Source organism: Aphelocoma coerulescens, chromosome 1 (assembly GCF_041296385.1).
Source record: "Aphelocoma coerulescens isolate FSJ_1873_10779 chromosome 1, UR_Acoe_1.0, whole genome shotgun sequence".
Lineage (NCBI taxonomy): Eukaryota > Metazoa > Chordata > Aves > Passeriformes > Corvidae > Aphelocoma > Aphelocoma coerulescens.
The window spans coordinates 96670063-96689087 of NC_091013.1; the positions used below are offsets into that span (position 1 = coordinate 96670063).

At 37.6% G+C, this 19025-nt stretch overlaps 1 protein-coding gene across 2 annotated transcripts in view; it reads right to left on the reverse strand.

Annotated features, from left to right (window-relative positions):
- Positions 1 to 19025, reverse strand: part of CFAP44 (cilia and flagella associated protein 44) — a 43070-nt gene that overhangs the window by 15201 nt on the left and 8844 nt on the right. The window contains exons 5-21 of one of the 2 annotated variants that reach the window (XM_069020140.1): positions 18911 to 19013; positions 18380 to 18596; positions 16753 to 16867; positions 16054 to 16218; positions 14776 to 14931; positions 14000 to 14047; positions 13124 to 13223; positions 11779 to 11873; positions 9926 to 10132; positions 8886 to 8996; positions 7156 to 7308; positions 5192 to 5410; positions 4129 to 4271; positions 2963 to 3257; positions 989 to 1044; positions 399 to 561; positions 1 to 73 (exon numbers count right to left, since the gene is read on the reverse strand). The exon at positions 1 to 73 is cut by the window's left edge and continues 58 nt beyond it. In XM_069020140.1, the coding sequence (XP_068876241.1) occupies positions 1 to 73; positions 399 to 561; positions 989 to 1044; positions 2963 to 3257; positions 4129 to 4271; positions 5192 to 5410; positions 7156 to 7308; positions 8886 to 8996; positions 9926 to 10132; positions 11779 to 11873; positions 13124 to 13223; positions 14000 to 14047; positions 14776 to 14931; positions 16054 to 16218; positions 16753 to 16867; positions 18380 to 18596; positions 18911 to 19013 (2419 nt within the window). The remainder of the gene's footprint in view (positions 74 to 398; positions 562 to 988; positions 1045 to 2962; positions 3258 to 4128; positions 4272 to 5191; positions 5411 to 7155; positions 7309 to 8885; positions 8997 to 9925; positions 10133 to 11778; positions 11874 to 13123; positions 13224 to 13999; positions 14048 to 14775; positions 14932 to 16053; positions 16219 to 16752; positions 16868 to 18379; positions 18597 to 18910; positions 19014 to 19025) is intronic. The other variant, XM_069020148.1, reaches the window with a different exon arrangement.

The window sequence follows — 19025 nt, forward strand, 5'->3', positions numbered from 1 at the left end:
TTTGCACTAATTGGATTCTGTGTAGTTTCTGCCTATTCAGCTCCTCAAAGATCCTACGGTCCATCTCAAATTCCTGCAGGAAGATGGAAAACCCAACATCACATTATTTTGGCTACTAGGTCTTGATAATAAATATTTTTACCTAGGTGCCATAGTTCCATGCACATCAACACTAACCTTTATTTCAGAAGCTATCTCCACAGAGAACCACATTTTTCTCCTGTGCTTCTTAATTGGCACAAATCATCAGCTGTGATTCAGAAGTCCCAGCAATTCATATATTCCTAAAACTACCTTAATCCAAAATATTGGACATCTTTGGCCCCAACATGATACGTAGCAACATTTTAGAAGAAGGTCCCTCTAAGGTAAATGACCCTCATAAAAGCCAGGTGTACCTCTCTGTGCAACTGCATGTGCTTGGGCAACTCCTGATTCTTTTGAAGGAGAAAAACAAAGTCATGTCTCAGCGCACTTAACTCCTCTCTCTTCTTATTTTTCTTTTCTTCAGCTTCCTCCATTTTCCGTTCAAACTCCTTTTTCTGCTTGTATTCCTCAATACTGAAAATGCATAAAAAGAAAATGGCATTATCTCAATGCAAGAGAGGAAAGGTTACAGTTTATATGACCTTTCAGATTTCCCTGACAGTCTTAAATTCCCAGTGAACTCAACGGTTCTTAAGGTAACTTAGAAAGGAATCATCTTCCTGTATTTTTGTACATTCCTAATATCAAGGGGCTTTGACCTTTTGTTGTCTCTGTAGTCTGAAGTTAAGTGTCTCATAGTACAATATTTGAATTACTGCCAGAGAAAAGCAGATGAAATGGACAGATAGGCTGAAAAAACTGTGTGTTTAACAAAGAGGTGACCTAAATTCAGGGTGATCAACTTCTTCCTCCTCTTTGTAAGCAAAAAGAAATACATGGACTGAGGAAAGAGCTACCAACAGTTGAAAGTCCCTTTCATCATTATCTAAGTATCTCTTACGTGTAGGCATCAGGATCCTTAATATCTTCAGTAGCCTTCTCCTTCTCAAGACCACTCTGGAATAAAAATATTGTCTTGTCTTTAAACAAGCAGTTATAGTTTCAACAGACAATAAAGCTTTTAGAAACAGTAAGAGAGAGCTCCCACCACCTCTTACAAAATCAAAAGAAATCTTCATTTTGAATATTACTATCTGGGCCTTAAATATCAGGTTGCAGTGTTTCAAGCAGAAAAAGCAATGAAGCTGGTTTATATGTAAAAGAACTAATGAAACATAGTTCTTAGGGACAGAGAACACAAATCCTGTAACCTCCCCATTGACATAAATCATTGCTTGTCCTAACTTCACTTGTATAACATCTTTGGTTCTCTACCCCCTAGACCCAATTCTCTTGTCTCCCCTCACTGCCACACTGACAAGAATCAGTGTGTCCTGGATTAATTCCAAGTTACATGTGTAATTAATCTGGTTGGCTTCTGCTGACTGCATAATGGATTCACAATTATCAGCTGTGAAGAATGACAGATGGATGGACATTGCAGTAGCACAAGCCTCATTTCCCTAGGCAATCATGCTCTGAAAAAAGAGGGGGGACCATCACCCAACAATTTAGTTGTACTTAATTGATCTTTAATTTAACTCAATTAGTTTCAGATGATTTGTATTTGATTCTCTAAGAATCTCATTAAGTTTAATGAAGATAGAATTTTTAAAATCTTCCACATGACTTAAAACTAGAATAGATAGTAATGAAGATATACTTTGAAAAGGGAAAAACTCTGTTGGGATGGTCATTAAGCAATGTTGTTAGCTCGAACAATAGAACTGACCATAAAGGTCTTTATACAGAGCTACTTAAGTATTCAAAACTATAAATCTGTATATATATTTTATAATCATACATTAATCACTTCTTGTAATGCTGGAGCTAGCAAGGCACTGATAGCGAAGGTTCTAATCATTCACTTGTAGAAAATAACTCTGACTCTATTCTCAATGCTATATATTCTTGTCATACTGGTAAAGAATTCCAACTAGCTGAATGACCAAAATCACAATTTCCTCTGTCCCTGTTGTCAAGCATCCTTCAAAATGTAGTTACCAAGCAGTATTAAAATAAATTTGAAAGTTTAATTTGTTTTATGTTGACACTTTCAAGACTTTTCAACTCTACTGAATGTATGTCTACTGTAATATTTATTGTGCACAATGGCACTTCTTTACTCAACAGCTCTCGCTGCTTCTTTCAAGTGATATTTATTTAATTCAGACACCCTTAAGACTTTTTAAAAATTTAATAAAGTCTGAACATTTTCAGTGGAGGAGTTGACATCCTTCTTCTTGTGCATTGTCACTAGAACCGTTTCTGAGTTCCAGTGTCATCTGTTCAAACATGCTGGAGGTGATCAGCTCTACAGTGAGTACAGGACACCTGTAAATTCATTACTACTAATGCTGTCCAAGAAAGAGCAACAGGATCAGCATCCTGTTGTCCTATTTTGCAAAGGTAAAAAATCCATTGTGAATTTTAGATGAATGGTACTATATGTATGGAGAAACTACACATTTGATATTCTCCAACAGTATTTCTAGAATCCCCATCCAGAGCAGAATCAAACTTTACTGGAATTAAACCCAAGGAAGGTATGAAGTATGACAAATCCTTGCAATTCTTTCATTCTAGGAATATGCATGACTACACCTTTGAGTGGGAAAACACTGGTAGAATATTACATCTGAACAATACATACTGTGTTTATTTGGAGAAAACCACAAAGCACTAAGAACAAACAGTGCACTCATAGAGCCCATTTATTAGGGAATGTTTTGCAGGAGTTGATCTTCTAAATTGTTTCGGAAACTTCAGCTTTTGCTATGAAAAATCTTATAAAAAAATAATTGAACTATGTTTGCCCACCTGGGTAGTTTCATACCAAATAGGCCTAATTCAGTGAGAGAGGATACCAACTTACCCTAGGAGGGGGGATCATGACTTTTAGCTCTTTGGGAAGCTCTTCGGGAAGCGCTTGCGGAAGCTCTTCCTCTGAACAGATGTCGAATGTAAAAATGTTTCCATCTCCACCACAGGTAACCAGACACCGATCATCACGACTACAACAGATGCCCCGGATCTGCCCACAATCATTGTCATGTACGTTCAGGTACCAGTAGTCCTTCAGGGCATCCACGGAGAGGTCTTTGTCATTGAGAGGATAAGCACGCAGTGAGCCATCCTGCATCCCACAGAACATCAAGCGGCTGCTGGTACTGTTAAATAAAGAACAAGAAACAGTAACAGCAGCAACTTCTAACAAACAAGCTCAAAATATGAAGAGAGCTAATCTAGCTTAATAGAAGTCACTTTCCCAAGTTTGGAACCTGGGAGCAAAATATTTGGACCATTTCAAGTATGTGTGATTTTACTACAAAATGTTTTTCAGCTAACTGGCTGCTCAGGAACATTGCAGCACTTGTGAGGTACCATAGAACTATCTCAGCTCTGAGTTGAGCAGTGTGGCAGACACCAAATTAAAAGCTAGAAAAGCAGTTTTTTCCTCCCTGTTCCCCATTCAGTACAGATGGTGGTAAATGCAGCAGTAGATTAAAGCCTGAATTAAACCTGCCTCCTTTTGATGCAGAACATGCCTACTCTTACAGGGAACCCAGTACTGGGAGTCTGAAAAGAATCCACCCTTTTCATTCATACATATCACAGAACGTCCCAAGAAGCCTATATTCTTAGCACAAGAGGGATGGACTGACCTCTCCAAGTTGGTCTAATTCTCTTTGGTAACTATGATAAAGAACTGCTCTTCTGGTGATCACTATATGCAGGGACTTCTAAGGGTTCTCCTGGAGTTCTACAATCTAGGGTGGTTGAGTCCCAATCAGTACTTACTTAGAAATCAGACTTTTTCATCTTTGAAGGGCTTTTAAAATTATTCTGTCAGATACATAGCCCAGCTATGTCCATTAGGAATTTTAAATGAAACTCAGTGCCAGGAAATCCAGAGAGAGTTCCTGTATACTAGAGTTGAGCCACAATTGAAAAGAGACAAAGGAGCATACACTCCTCCCTTCCAAGTTCAATTTCATCAAGCTTTGTCCCAGAGCTATTTGTTACATTAAAGTGTTTTACCAGAAGGAGATTTGGTGAATGGGATTGTCATTGGTGTCCTCCATAGGAATCACTTCAAAGGGTTCATCTTTCCTCTTCTCAGGGTCTTCTTCATCATCATGTGAGAATTCACAATGATAGAGAAACCCTGAGTCGTACCCACCCTGAAGAAGAGAAGGACCATAAAGAAACGGTGACAAAAGAAAACTGAAGCAGCTGACCAGGTAAATATAAATTTCAGAATAACTCTTCCTTTCTTAAGGATCTAAGATAGGTTAGAAAATGTTCCTTCCAAACACCTAGAGATCTTATTCATCCACAGACAGAAGTCTGCCACGATCACTGGCATTACAAGCCATTCTACCACTCATGCCATGATGATTTTTTGCCTTTTCTTTTATACCCCTGTTATACCTTTTTACAACTTCTGTATTCTTAGTGCTTTTTGCCTACATTCCTGGACTTGTTTGTTCAGCTAAGAGACAAAATATTTTAGAAGCTTTGCAGTTAGGGATCAGCATGCCCCAGACCCCAAGGTCCTCTCCAGAACACATTCTGTAAACCAAGATAGAACCATCCAGGGGAAGGTTCCTTGGGGAGAGGGGCTCATTCAAGCCTCTCATTGGAGAATCTTTGATAGATATGCTAATTAGAAAGACCTATAATGTTATACCTGATCTTTTGAGGGGTGCACTGTGGTGTGCATTTCAGTGCATTTGAGCTGGACGTAGTGCACCTAAGGATCCTTAAAACAAATACCAAGGTAAAATCCCTTTTCCCCTTCTAACCGTGTTTGACTCTTGATTTTAAGACCAGGAAAAGGCATCACTACTTTGTTAAAATTCTACCTTCTGCTTGTGAGGGAACAGCTCAGTCTTTGTGCCCATTCAGGCACCACCAAGAGGGGTACCTACCAGAAATATACCAAACAATCTGAATTGGAGTGACACTACTGGTTTACTTCACAAAAAACACTGAAATTGTCAAGGATGAAAGGAATTCAATGTCCTAGGGATGGCAGGTTTCAAAGGGAAAGGCTGTAACATCATGCAATCCCACCAGCATGAAGTAAAAACTGATTTACCAAGGAAAGCCAAAATTTTCCTGGTGCTGAATAAAAGCCACAGAGGATGGGACTGGGCTCCTCTGGTATGTAGAGAGGTGGCAATGGTTCTTCTTCGGGTTCTTCCTCTTTAGTTTCTTCTATCTCAAGTCCCATCTCCTTTTGTTGCTTTATCCATTCAAGCCTTGCTTTCTCTTTCTCCTGCTTTTCTTTCTCTCTCCGTGCAATCTCCTCTGCCAGCTATTACAACAGGCAGAGAAACACTGAGAAATGAAACCAACACACTCCCCACATCACTGACTGAAGGAGTGTCATAAATGAAATCCAAGGTGGTCCTGGCATTATACATACAGAATATCTACAGAAATCTCTTTCCTGTCAACTAGGCAGAGATCAACCAGACTTCAAGGGACTCTCCAGTGAAATGCCCCCATTTCCCTCCTCTGAAGTATTTACTCTTGGTCCTTTGAAACAGAAATAATTCTGAATGACAAGCAGACTTCAACATTTCCTCAGAGAGATTATTCCAAATCTTCACCATTATGCTTACTCCTACATAAATCCCAAGTCCTGTCCCCTGCCTGCCCTGGAGAAAGAAAAGCACTGGCAAGCTGAACTGAAGTTCTAGTGCATCATTGGTATAGAGCAAAAGAGAGAAGCTGTAATGGACTTTACGTTTTCTGAACAATGAAGGAAAGATTTATCAAACCTTCAAAATTCCCTTCCATTCAAGCCTACTGTAGCATAAAAAAGTAGCAAACATTCTCTAAAATATCTAAGAAGATATTAGATTGCTGAATCAGCAAATCCTTAAATAGTATCAGTGGATCTTTGTCTGATTTACCTTTTAAAAATCTCCTGTTCTAGGGACTCTACAGACTATAAAAAACAATTTTAGTTTCACCACCCTGTGAGAAATCTTTCCTGGCATTAAAATTTCCTTGTTGTAACTTATTAATTATTGATCTATTTCCAGAGGAAAAAGAGAGCAATTAATATCCTTTCTCTCTGTAGAAACATTTTTTATTTTTAGCATTTAGAGTGTTTTCTCAACATTATTTGACTTTAAAAACCCCAAAACAAAACAAGACCAACCAACAAACAAAAAAGAAAACCAACAAAACTCTACACACATTCTTTTAATCTTTCCTTCAATATGCATGCTTTGTGATCATTCTTATGGGTATTGCTGTGAAAAAACACCTAAAGATCTTTCTCCTGAGTACTGACTTCCTCCAAGTTATAACATGAAATGAAGCTTTGCCTGACATTGAGTAATACAGGAGCAGTTAACAGAGAAGGCAGAGAAGTCACAAGTTAACAACAGAGCCAGAGAGGCTGTTCATGGTGGATTGAATATGGAACTGAGAGCCTGCTCACTGGAGTTCTCCTCCTGAGCTTAACATCAGCTTGCATTTTAGTTTCACAAAGTTAATATAGCTGTGAGTTGGTCTTTTCCTTTGGACCCATATATTCTTCTTAAATACTGAGTTGTTCAGAAATGAAATGCACACCTTTAAACTTAAAATATTTTTTAAAAAACAGAAATACTGCTAAAAAAAGAGAGATGTTTCATGTTTGGCTCAAGGTGACTACATGGGGGTTTTGTAACTGTTCAAAGGAATTTCCTATAGGGCCAACATCACCCACAAGAAATATTCTTTTTGTGAAAATTACAAAAATTAAAGTATTTTGAGAACTAATGCACTACCTTTCCCTTTCTCTAATGCTGTCTTCTAATTATAATCAAAATTTACATAATGCTTTCAGTGCCATGTAGGTTTATTTGAATAAAACAAAACCAACTTGTAATTTCAAGCTACAAATGGCATTGTAATTTCAAGCCACAAACTACCTGGCATTCCCTTTCAAGGAGCTTAGCAAAAACCCTGTGATGAAATATAGGGACTAAAAACTCTTTTGGGTAGTTTTGTCACCTGGCACAATGAAGAAGATTAAATTCTGCCACAGAAGGGTTTTTTTACCTTGATTTGGGATTTAATGCTATAAAAATGGAAGTACTGTGTTGGCAGGTTTTTTATGTGATAGGTGGTCACTGTATCCTGCTTCCCAGGGAGAGGGGCAGGAACCTGGACAGCAAAGCCATTCTCACAAAGGATGAGCAGTGTGCTCTTGTCCTGTATAAAAACACAAATACAAATATAGGGCAGATGTATAAATGGAATCGAGACAAATGGGAGGAAAAGTTGGACAGCAGATGCACAGGCACATAGGCAAACTCCAGCCACACTTACCTGTGCTCTTATTTCAATGGACACTTTTAAATGGACATCAGAAACCAGTGAGCTTCTTTTATGCTAGGCAAAGCTAAGGAATTGAAATCCTTGCTGTGTCCAAACCAGCTATAATTATGACACTGCTTAGCTTGAAAGCAGCATGATGATATTTTGGAAATTTGGTTAAATTAAAAGATGGATTTGACCCAAGAGTTGGGAGATTTGGGGTTGATAATTTCATACATTTTCATACTAATAAATCTTTTACATCATCAAGACTTGGCTCAGAGTCTTGCCAAATGCTTCTTACCTCTCAGTTAGTTTGTTTTTTGCTGGTACCTGACAAGTCCCTTAAAATGCAAAGTTAGGAAGAATAGATGAGGTGAGGGTAATAATTATTCAGTGTTTTGAGATTTTAAAAGACAAGTCTGTATTTAGTTTCAGTTTTCATAAGCTATCTGAAGAAAAGAAAGAGGGTTATTTTATCTGACCCATCACTAAAAATGTGCAAAGAGGGCATATTAGAGTTGCTATGGAAACCCTAACTAAGAATGATACGGTTCCTGTTTCTATAGTATCTCAGTTTAAAAATGCATTTATTAAATGTAACGTATTTAATCATCAAAGTGCTTCTTTAAAACAAGAAAAAAAGAAGTAGTGTGACACTCAGATGCTGGCACTGTGTTAAGCAAGAGTTTCCAATCATGCAGTGGAGGCCAGATACTGGTAGACAAAATTACTCAGGCAGAATCTAACACATCCAAGACACAATGAGTGCTTTTTTAGTAAGGGGGGGGTAACTTGTCTTCAAGGAAAGGACTCCAAAAACAACTGTCAGATCAAGATCAATACCAACACTTTGCCACTATGCACATGTAAAATGTATCTTGTCAGCATCTAAATGTAATGAATAGTCTCTCCTCTAAATAAGGATACTGGACCAAACAAAATGTCAGATGTTACCCTAACCCTAGAACACTTTTAAATATTAGCAAGAATCTATTTCGATATGTCCTGACACATTTCAAACACAGAATGTGAATTTCAAGAAGCACCCAAAATCTTGCTTAATGTGGTCAAAATGCTTTGCAAAAGCCTGTCTTAATATGGGCAAGAGTCACAGGCAATAATGCCCAAATAACTTCTTTGTCAAAGAGGATAAGACCTTCCAAAAGCTAAGAAATAAGATTGTTTCTTCAAGTCAAGGGCTCAAAAAGCAAACCAAAATCTTGTGGTTTTCATTATCCAAAACCCAAAATATGTCCACAGTGACTGAACCAGAGATACAGCTACACAGAACCTGATAGAATCTGTCATGCTGAAGCAGCATGAAGAACAAAGTAGCAAAACATTGTTTGTATTGTCTATAGAGAACAGGGCTAGAATCATGGATCTTCATCTGTTTTCATTGGAAGTTCTTTTCAAAATGATATTTTAACACTGCATGGAAGGAAAGAAAAAAAATGTGCATTACTCACATGAGTAGGTGGAGACCACTGTAATGCCTGTACAGGCCCAGGGACACAGATGAATCCAATTGGCTTGTATTCATCCTCAATAGCAAAAAAGAAAACTGTTTTGTCTTTACTCTGAGGAAAAACAAACAAACAAACAAAGATGATGACTGAATCAAAGCTGACCAAAAAATTCAAAAGACTCTAAGCACTTTATGACATAAGCACATACTTCCAATTTTTTTTTTTTTTGTGGTTAAACAGGGGAACTTAGGACTGGATTTCCATGATGATTACTGGGAGGAAATAAAAATCCTACCCATGTTGCTCCAAGAAACATGTTGCACCCAATAACTTTTAATTGCTCTCATGGGCCTCCTCTGGCATCCCCAGCCACGTGCTTTCTGCCCATTGCCCCAGGAGCTCCTTTAAATCTCAGGCTCAGGCCTGATTTTTCAGATAAGACAGCACAAGCTGATTTCCCCAGATAACAAGAAAATCCAGAACTGGTACACAACATGATTCATTGTAGCTTAAATCCTACATTAAGTGAAATGCATGGCAGTTCAGCTCAAGGAACATGTAACTGCAAATGCACTGATCAGGGCTAAGGAGTAGCTTTTAAAAAGAGACACCACATTTACTGGAAATCATCTCAAAGACTACCAGGCATAATGACAAACTGACTGACTGACCCTGTGGTAAGGCTGAGTAGCAGCTGGATTGCTGCCAATATGGTGTATCAACGGACTTGCTTTTACTAATTCCAAGATCCTACTAAACTAATTCCAAAATGAACTAAATCCACCTTCAAAGGGGATTACAGAATTCACACTAAACAGTCCAGTAATTCACAAAATGAATTGTGTGAATTGCATGGTTGCTTTCCTACAGAAAAACAGATGTGTGTGCAAACAGACCCTTCTCCCAGCACAGAGAACTACAACAAGCAATCAACAGCAGCAACAGAAGTAAAACTGTGTTGTCAGTAAACAAACTTTATCTCTTTAAATAGGCTTTACATTTGTGGCTTAATAAAAATAACCAAACTAAATGATACATACCCCTGTGGCAAACACATGTCCCTCTCGTTCATATGCCAAGGCTGTAACTGCAGCAGCATGAGGTTTGAAGACTTGTTTCAGATTTATCTCTACACTCTGACTGGCCTGTCTGGCATGACCAGGCAGCAGCCTGGGATCATAAACCTCAATTATGCGGACAACACCATCTTCAAACCCCACAGCAATCAGACCTCCTTCAGGATTTACCTTTAAGTGAAATGAAGAAAAACAATCCCAGTGTACATCTGAGAGCTTAGAAGAATAATCCATATGGCACCTGCTCTGGTGTTTACCTGTAACTCACCTTATGTGGAAGCGTTGCTCAAGCACAAAGAATATTTCATACATGGGAAATGTTGTTTATTCTCTCTAATACCAGGAAGGAAGAGAGAGGACTGGGGCCTATTTTTTGGGTTGGATTGTGCTTTGTTTTTTTCAGTGATAATATGCCATTGAGACTGAAAATGCTAATGAGGATGTGCTTGTAATGTCTGAGGAAGAGAATTCATACTGACATTAAGATACATCAGTAGCTTCTTAAGGAGAAGAGCTGGAACTCAAAAAAGGAGTTATATTACCCTGAATATAATATGGGGTCCCAAATGTAAGTATGATTTTTGAAGAGGTCAGGGCACAGGCTTGGGTCTGGCTGACTCCATGTAAAGTACAGGAGTCAACAGGGACAGCTACTTGAGATGGAAAGTAGGAGTCTTTACCATAAGTCCTGTAGGTAAGCCAATTGATAACAATTAAGAGAGGCTTGAACTGTGATAAAGGTTAGCAGAAACAGGTCTGTGTTTTAGCTGGATATAGCTGAACTTGTGGATTTAGCTGATATTTGCCCTACATGATAGTGTCTTGGAGTCAATTACAAGCTGACTTGAGTGTTCACTTATCTAACAAGTATACTGTTAGCTTGCCTATGAGGAGATTATGGCATACAGATGCTTCAAAGTATGTTGGATTAGTTTTTCTCAGATTAATAGCACAGATTTTCAATTACATTTGTACACTTTGAACTGTGTCTGAGTATCTAATGTGATTTCAAATGCAGCTAGATGGACTAAGTACCCTTTGTTTTTCAAACTGGGTTTAGTAACAATTTTCATAAAACTGAACTGAGTCAGTTTTGTGATGCTGCACAATTTATTGTGGCAGACATCTTACCTCATGAATTCACAGGTCACCACTTAACAACATCTCTGAAATCCTGCATGGCCAGAATTATATTTTTATAAAATATTTATTTTTATAAAATAAAGGCATGGTCCCAGTGGAACCCTCACCTTGAACATTCAAGTAATTATTTTCCTCCTAAATTTGCTTATAATTAACCCATCAGGCTTGCTGTGTTTTCTCAAGAACATAACTAGACACTATTTTAATTAAAATTAGCAAATATGTCTAAAAGTGATAGACTCCACACTCCACAAATGATCAGTTCTGGCAACACTTTTTTATGATTTATCTCCAAATGTTTGTGATTTGTCTGGGCTGTCATTTCAAGATGTGTTAACTAACTCATGTTAATTGACAATTGCTCTGCGTGGGTTAAATAGAAGCTGTTAGTCTACAAACTCAGACTACTTCCCATACTGCACACTAAGATCTGATTTTAAAATCTTAGGAAGGCACAAAGTAGGATACTTGATAATCCATAGTAAAGTTAAACTGTACCCATACTGTATGCAAACATACTACTCCACAAACTTATCTATACATCCTGCTATGGTAAATTGCACCAGGGCCTAACAAATGACCTCTAATGTCTTGTTTGGTGAGCAGCTTTCTGCATGCTGGCAGTCTCATAGGCTCCTTGATGAATTTTTGCTAACGTGCTAGGAAAAACTCACAACAGCCGGTGCCCATGTCAGCGCTGTTCCTCCCTGTTTAAACTTGATTACACTCAGTTGGCTGTTGCTGCCAAAATCATAGATGCGCACTGACCCTGTGTGGAAATGAGACAGTAAGAATTTATTTCTTGCAATAGCACTTACAGGTTAGGATTTATGCAGAAATGTCTATTTATTTGAATTAAAATCGGGATAAAATGTATGTTTTCTCTTTTGAGTCATAAAAGGCCTGCCTGGAAAGATGACTGATGGTTACAGAGTACCACAGCTAGCATGGTGCTCGTGAACAAAATATATGATTTCTTCACTCTTCAACTTATACAGAACCAAGAGTTGTCGAGGCTGAGGGCTGTAATAAGAAGTCCCATGCGTACGATCCACATGTAATTTTCAAGTGAGCACAGAACTGTGGCATACTGTAAGGAAAATCTTTACTGACAACATAGGAAAATATGATAGGCTATTACTTGGGACTGCCTAGGGAGGAAAGCATTTAAAGGGAGGAAAATACAGGAGATTGTCCACAAAAGATCCAATTTCACCAGAGGGAAATTTAACAGATTTGTAGGCAAACATAGAATTCCATTCCAACTGGCATATATCTGAAATGTTGTTGCTCAACTGGTAGGAGTTTGTCTTCAGGCTAAAAGAATATGTGCATTGTATAACACAGACAAATTACATGATAGTACTGACAAGAACCGAGTTAAAAGACCTTGTAGTGTTTTCTGTGCAGGGTAAATGACATTGTTAATGTTCTGGCCAGTAGTTCTTCTTTCAAAGCACAATAAAGCTAACAGTGAGAGGCCTAAACAGCAATATTTATACAAGTTAAATGAATATGTCTGTAATTACATGTTATCTGTTGTTGAGAGCATAATAGCTATTGTATTTTCTAAGAAAAGCACAAACATTAATATTTGCAATGGCTTACACTATGCTGGAGGTGTATGTAATTCCTTACAAAACATCCCAACACTTATTAATCCCCAGCCCTGAATACAAGTGCTGTTACTCAAACCAGATGTCTCTTTTGTCTCAGAATGTCTTTTCAGCCATTCCTTTAGAACAGCGTACAAAGTTTCCCATTAAAAACTTCTGTTGCTAAAATCCCACGTTTTTAAGATGAAGCAGTATTAATGTGTTGTTTCAAATATATATATATATATATATTAATTATTTGCCTTAACTATTCAGGAACTGATCCCAGGAATAACAATTGTGTGTAAAGTGGCTTTGCAAGAGCAAATGCACAAATGCAAAACACAGTAGCTGCAAACTGAGCATCATTGCCCTTCAAAACCAATAATGGCAGTGCATGAGAGGAAAGGAACACTGTACTTACGGTCAAGAGCCGTGGTGGCCATCAGGCATGTAAAGGGAGAGACACCAATGGCCTCAATCCTCCCCGAGTGGAAGGTACACACACATTCTGGGTCATGGGTCTGCGGAGCAAAACAGAAGAGAAATTCTGTTGCATGCTACTCTTGTGCTCTCCAGTTTGGGTTTATGCTGCCTGGGAAATCATTTCATCATCCAAGGAATTACAGGCTTTGCTACTCTTTCTTTACATTAGTTTGTATAGTATGTGTCTTTTATTTACCATAAAATTCTTGGATCATATTTTACTTTTCACATCAGAATTTTATTCCTTGCAAGGGATTGTTCCTATTTACTTTAATATGTTCCAGAGCAAAAATTAAATGCCCCCTTTTTTACCTCTGCCATCTACTTCTCCACCAAAAACATCTCCAGCAGCAACACTAGTTACTAGTAGGATAAAACATGACAAGTGGGTTTCATCTTCACCTTGTTTTTTTCTAGTTCTTTCTGTCATTTAAAGACTACAGTAAGGATTGGTTCAAACACCTATCTAGAGAGGATATATCGACACTCCTTGAACTCATTTCCTGCATCCATGTAACTTTCATTACCAGTTTATCAGAATCAAACTCCTTTGAAGTAACTTGAATTTGGCAGCTGAAATTTCAGGAATGAAAAATCAAATTCCTCTTTATCACCCTGCACAATCATTATAATCAATTACATTTGAAAATTTTTATGAAATATCTGTTTCAATGCTAAAATTTTCTACTGTGCAACTTCATAAAACACAAATTTCATTGCAAGTGCAACCAGAATCCTATTACAGAATGTAATAGGATATGGTTCCTATTGCAAATGAACTGAAGAAATCAGAAGAAAGAAAAAACAAAACTACCATATTTGAAAAAGTCAAATCCAGCTTCCATATTGCTCCACTTGTATCCTGAAGAAGAAAAAAACATTAATTGAGTCTTTTCAGACTCAATTTGGAAATAAAACTGCACATGGTGACTTCTTAAAAACACCTTAATGATTATCATTGTGAAACAGAAATTACTAAATGCAATGATGTTGGTCTTATGAATCCCATCCATCAATTCACGGCAATAGAACTTGGACAATACCTTTTGTCATTCTCCTATCCTTATGCCACTCTCACACGTTACTTTACACTAAAAACACAGCACATCATAAGATAGCATAATGCAGTTGGAAGGGACCTGCAAGGATCATCTTGTCCAACTCCCTGATCACTTCAGGCCTGACCAAAAGTTAACTCATATTATTAAGGGTCTTTATTAAATGCCTCTTAAACATTGACAGGCTTGGAACTTAAACCACCTCTCTAGTAAGCCTGTTCCAGTGTTTGAAATAATAATAATTAATAATAAAAATAATAAAAATAATAATTTTTAAATAATAATAATAGTAATACAGGTAGGTAGGTATGTAGGTAGGTAGATAGATAGATAGAGAGATAGAGAGAGAGAGATAGATAGATAGATAGATAGATAGATAGATAGATAAGATGATTTTCTATATATCCAGAGGAAGATTGAATTCCACCAAAAAGAAACACACTGGTTTGTAATGGACTCCTGCTGTTACTTACCATCACCTCCCTCATCTTGTGCTTCTCCATAGGGATGTATGTATCTGAGTATGTCTTACCTGAGCATACCAAAAGGGCTGTCCATGGTCATGAATTTTTGTCATGAAATTCAAGCTGACATTCTTGCCAACCCAAAGTTCACTCATAGGCTCCACCTCCACTAACCCTGTGTCATCCACAGGATCAGCAGTATCTATTACCTCGAAGTTCCACACCTTCACAGCATTGGAAGAATTAAAAAAAAAAAAAGAAAAAAACAAAAAAAGCAGGGTTTTTTTTTTATAAGGCTGGGTTGTTTTCATACACAATAAATACAGAAATTCAAAATTTTAAGAAAGCAAAATCACTGCTTTGAATATAACCTAGAACAATGACAGGAGCTTCAATTCAGCCCTGGCACTAGCACATGGCAGCTTCAGAACTATGCAGACCAAATGATATCTGTGGGCTCTCAGCATGGCTCATAGAGGCAGCACAAACTAATGGGAAGTCTAACCCTTCCATGTTCTGCTCTGTGGAATAAGGACAAGCTATCAGTTAGCATGCTTATAATCAAGTGAATTTTCCTAAGGGGATAGCACCAACCTATAGAACACAGAAACAACAACAACAGTGTCTGAAACCTTCCATTGTCTACAGGTCAGTTTCCCATTGATTATGTGGATCATTTCACACATCAACAGAAGACACATCATGTCCTCCCTTAAAGAGCAGGGAAATAAGATTGCAAAATTCTTGATCATTGGCAGTTGAGATCAGAAACTGGTGTTATACATAAGGAAGGCATCTTGACCTTAATTTATAAAATTATATGTTAGCTTCAGGATGCTTTTTCTTGTAATTGTTCCCCTATTTCAGGATACCTGTCTCTGAGATGCTCATTAATTTCTGTGTCATTTTAACATTAATAATCTGAGCTTTTAAATACTCAGAAAATTAATTTCAAATATTCCTGTAGTTTATTATTTATCTTTGAAATAATACTATGCATTAATAGGCCTGAAAATTATAAAGACAAACAAAAAATAAACATGAAAAAATGTTAGAAAACAGTCAAGAACAAAGCTGTTAGAAGACCACTGAAGATTATTTTGATTTACTAAAGTAAAAGCTGACTTATTTATTACTATTAAACAAGGGACACTGCGTGCCATGCTGTCCAATTCAAACACATTCACTGTGGAGACGTGCTCTTATCTTCTTTGTCCTAAAAGTTAATTTTCAGAAAGAAACTGCACTCCAAGATTTCCTCCAAAAACGCGGTAAAGGAGATACATAGTATTTATCTGCTCCCCATACATTTGCACACCTAAAGGCAGAGCAAAATAAAAACTCACCCGAATGACACCATCTTTTCCAACAGAGTAAAGATCTCCTTCATCAAGAACTAACTGGGTGATAGGGCCCTCGTGACAGGGCTTGTGTCCAACTTGACAGAACTCTACTTTAATGAGGCCACCTTCCCAAAGCAGAAAATTGCCCCACTCAGTTCCTGAGACAACCTTTAATGCAAATGAATATAAATATATTAGCACCTGCATGCAGTTGTGCAGAAATACAGGCAAGAACCCAGTTAACATTTGTGGCTTCCTTCCATGAATGCATTAAATCAATAGCAAAGTACAGACATTTGCAAGAGAAGATGTAAAGGGTGAGGAGGCTCAACTTTTTAGCAGTGTGACATAATTTGCAAATGGTTGAAGATTAGGACCAACAGTCTCTTTGTTTTTCTGTACACTGACGTTTTTGCTACCCCATCAGAAGACACTCAGCTCTGAACCAACAGAGACCTTTTCTCTGTGAATTACAACACTAACTGTATTTTCCAATTACTACAAAGCAAGCCAGGTTTTGGGCAGATTGATGGCAACAGTTCTCAGAACTGTTCTGATTCTGATTCTCAGAACAGTGCATCACGGGCCTGATTCAAAACATTTTGAAGCAAATAGTAACTCTCCAACTTACAAAGTAGACTTTATATCAAAGCCTAAAGGGGTACATAATATTTTTTCTTTTTGTCACTTTTTCTTACTTACCTTCCCATCGGGCAGCTCCACAAAACCCATAATGTCGGACACTGCTGTTTTTCCAAACCTGCCTAAAGCTCCTTGTAACTTGAGACCAGTTAATGTGAGAGCCATCTTCCAGAACCTGAGCATAGAAAAAACATCCCTGTCTGATACAAGGTTTCTTAAACACTCTTCAGTCCCTCTCAGACATTGCAATACCCTTACCAGGCATGCCTCCGAGGTAAGGGCTGCTCATTTATTACTCTTTTTCACAGGAGAACCTGGGATTTTTTTTCTTTCGAAAATGAGATAAAGCTTTATAACTACACAAACATTTCCCTATGCTACTCCTATGAAAAAGCTAGGAAAAGGATTTGGAATAGGCAGAATGAAGATTAAACTACTATTTAAAATTGAGAAGTGTAAAATCCACAGCTACATCTTTCCAGCTACAACCCATACACATAGTTAGGGATACCTATTTTATTCTTGCTGTCTCCAGTGTATGATGCTCAGCTTTGTAAATCCAAGGGACTGAGGTCTTCACTGAATGTCATCCAAGCCCTCTTGCAGAATTGAACTGCACTACAAAATCTCACTGAGCCAAAGGTTTTATCCTAAATATTAATAGTTATTTCTATTTGATCATTAGTACAACATAACTTGAAATTGCCGCATTGCAAAAAATTAACATCAACTGCAATTAGGGATGGTTCACTCTGTGTGCAGGAGACATTACATTTAAGAGAGCTGTTGGAACTTGTAATTTGAGTCAACATTTGGGTGAAAGGTCACATTTGTCATGTTATAAAAGTTAGGACAGAGTTTATTTGTAGTACTTTATCTCAAAAGAAAGCTTATAAGAGAGTTTGTTCTTTCAGATTTCCATAAATAATGCATTCTACACCACATTTGTTCTGTGTCTAAATAAGTCATTTGCTATTTCAGACCTACTTTGCAACCAAACTATAAAGCAAATCTCAGATTTTGATCTGATTCCCCTGTTAAAATTCAAAGAAACTTTCAATGCATTATAATTTTAAAGGTATCATTTTTATTACAATAGGATTGCAGTCATATCTTAAGTCTCTGTTGTGTTAACATTTGAGTACTGGATAAACCCAGAACACAAAACAAAAGTTTAAAGTCGTTGGGTGTTTGGTCCTTTTTTACAAAAGGACCCATGATCTTAGCAGAGAAGGGAGTATATGGAAGTGTATCTTTTGTAGGCTTTTGGTGGGATTGGAGGGTTTCTGATCCATGACTTGGTAATCACCTCTAATAGCTGTCCAAAGAGCAGATGAGCTTAAGAAATCAAAGGTAGAAGGCACAGAAGGCATATATCCTATGTTAGGCCAGCTAGAGGACATGTATCTATAAGTATTTTTCATTACTTCCCAGTGCTTGTTGAAATTACAAGAATGGAGCCAGCAGTACTGACATTTAACATCAAGCATCATCCTTTTTGGACAGCAAAGGCGTTGAAAGATTTGTTTGACTAGCTGAAGGTCCTGAAATTCCTCCTTTTTCTAACAGTTAAGTAAAATAGCATTCCTCATTAGTACATGTTTGCTAAGGATACATTCTTGTTTGTCATCTCCTATGTATTTTGACTGCAGAGGTGTTACGTGTTAATCCTCATCAGTAAACCTACCTGATGTGTCCTGATCCACCTGTAGTTAGATGCTCTTCATTCTCAGCAGAAAACATGACCTTGTAAACATCCTGTGCAAAAGCTTTTGACCTCAACAGAGTCTCTTCTTGTTTCCAGTCCCATATAGTCAACATGTAGTCAGGGCTGCTCCCAACACTGGCCAGCAAAGTGCCAGCACGGTTGAAATCACCAAAAACATAAGCTGTCTCTGTTCCACCTGAAGAAATGTACAAGCCCCAGTACACATGCACAGGAAAGACAGAAACAATACAAAAATCTACTCAGAAGGAGCTCAACTTTCACTGAGGTTTTTTTTTTCAATAGGTAATGGCTCTAGGTTGGCTATTGATCAAATAAAAGCTTCTTCCCATGCAATAATAAAAAACTTGAAACCAGTGTTTTCTATTTTTGCTGTGAAGGACCAAAAGATTCTATTTTCTTCTAAACTAAAAATGATCCACTACTCCATCTGCTGGGATCTTTAAACACTAGTCCATCTGTATAAAATGAAAATAGAACTTTTTACACTACCTTTCAGTATTCTGTAGGGCCTCACTGAAGGATATGTGTAGATGACAATGTTTGGCTTCCCTCCTTTTTCTCCTACTGCAAAGTACTCCTTACTAGGGTGTGCCTTGAAAAAGCA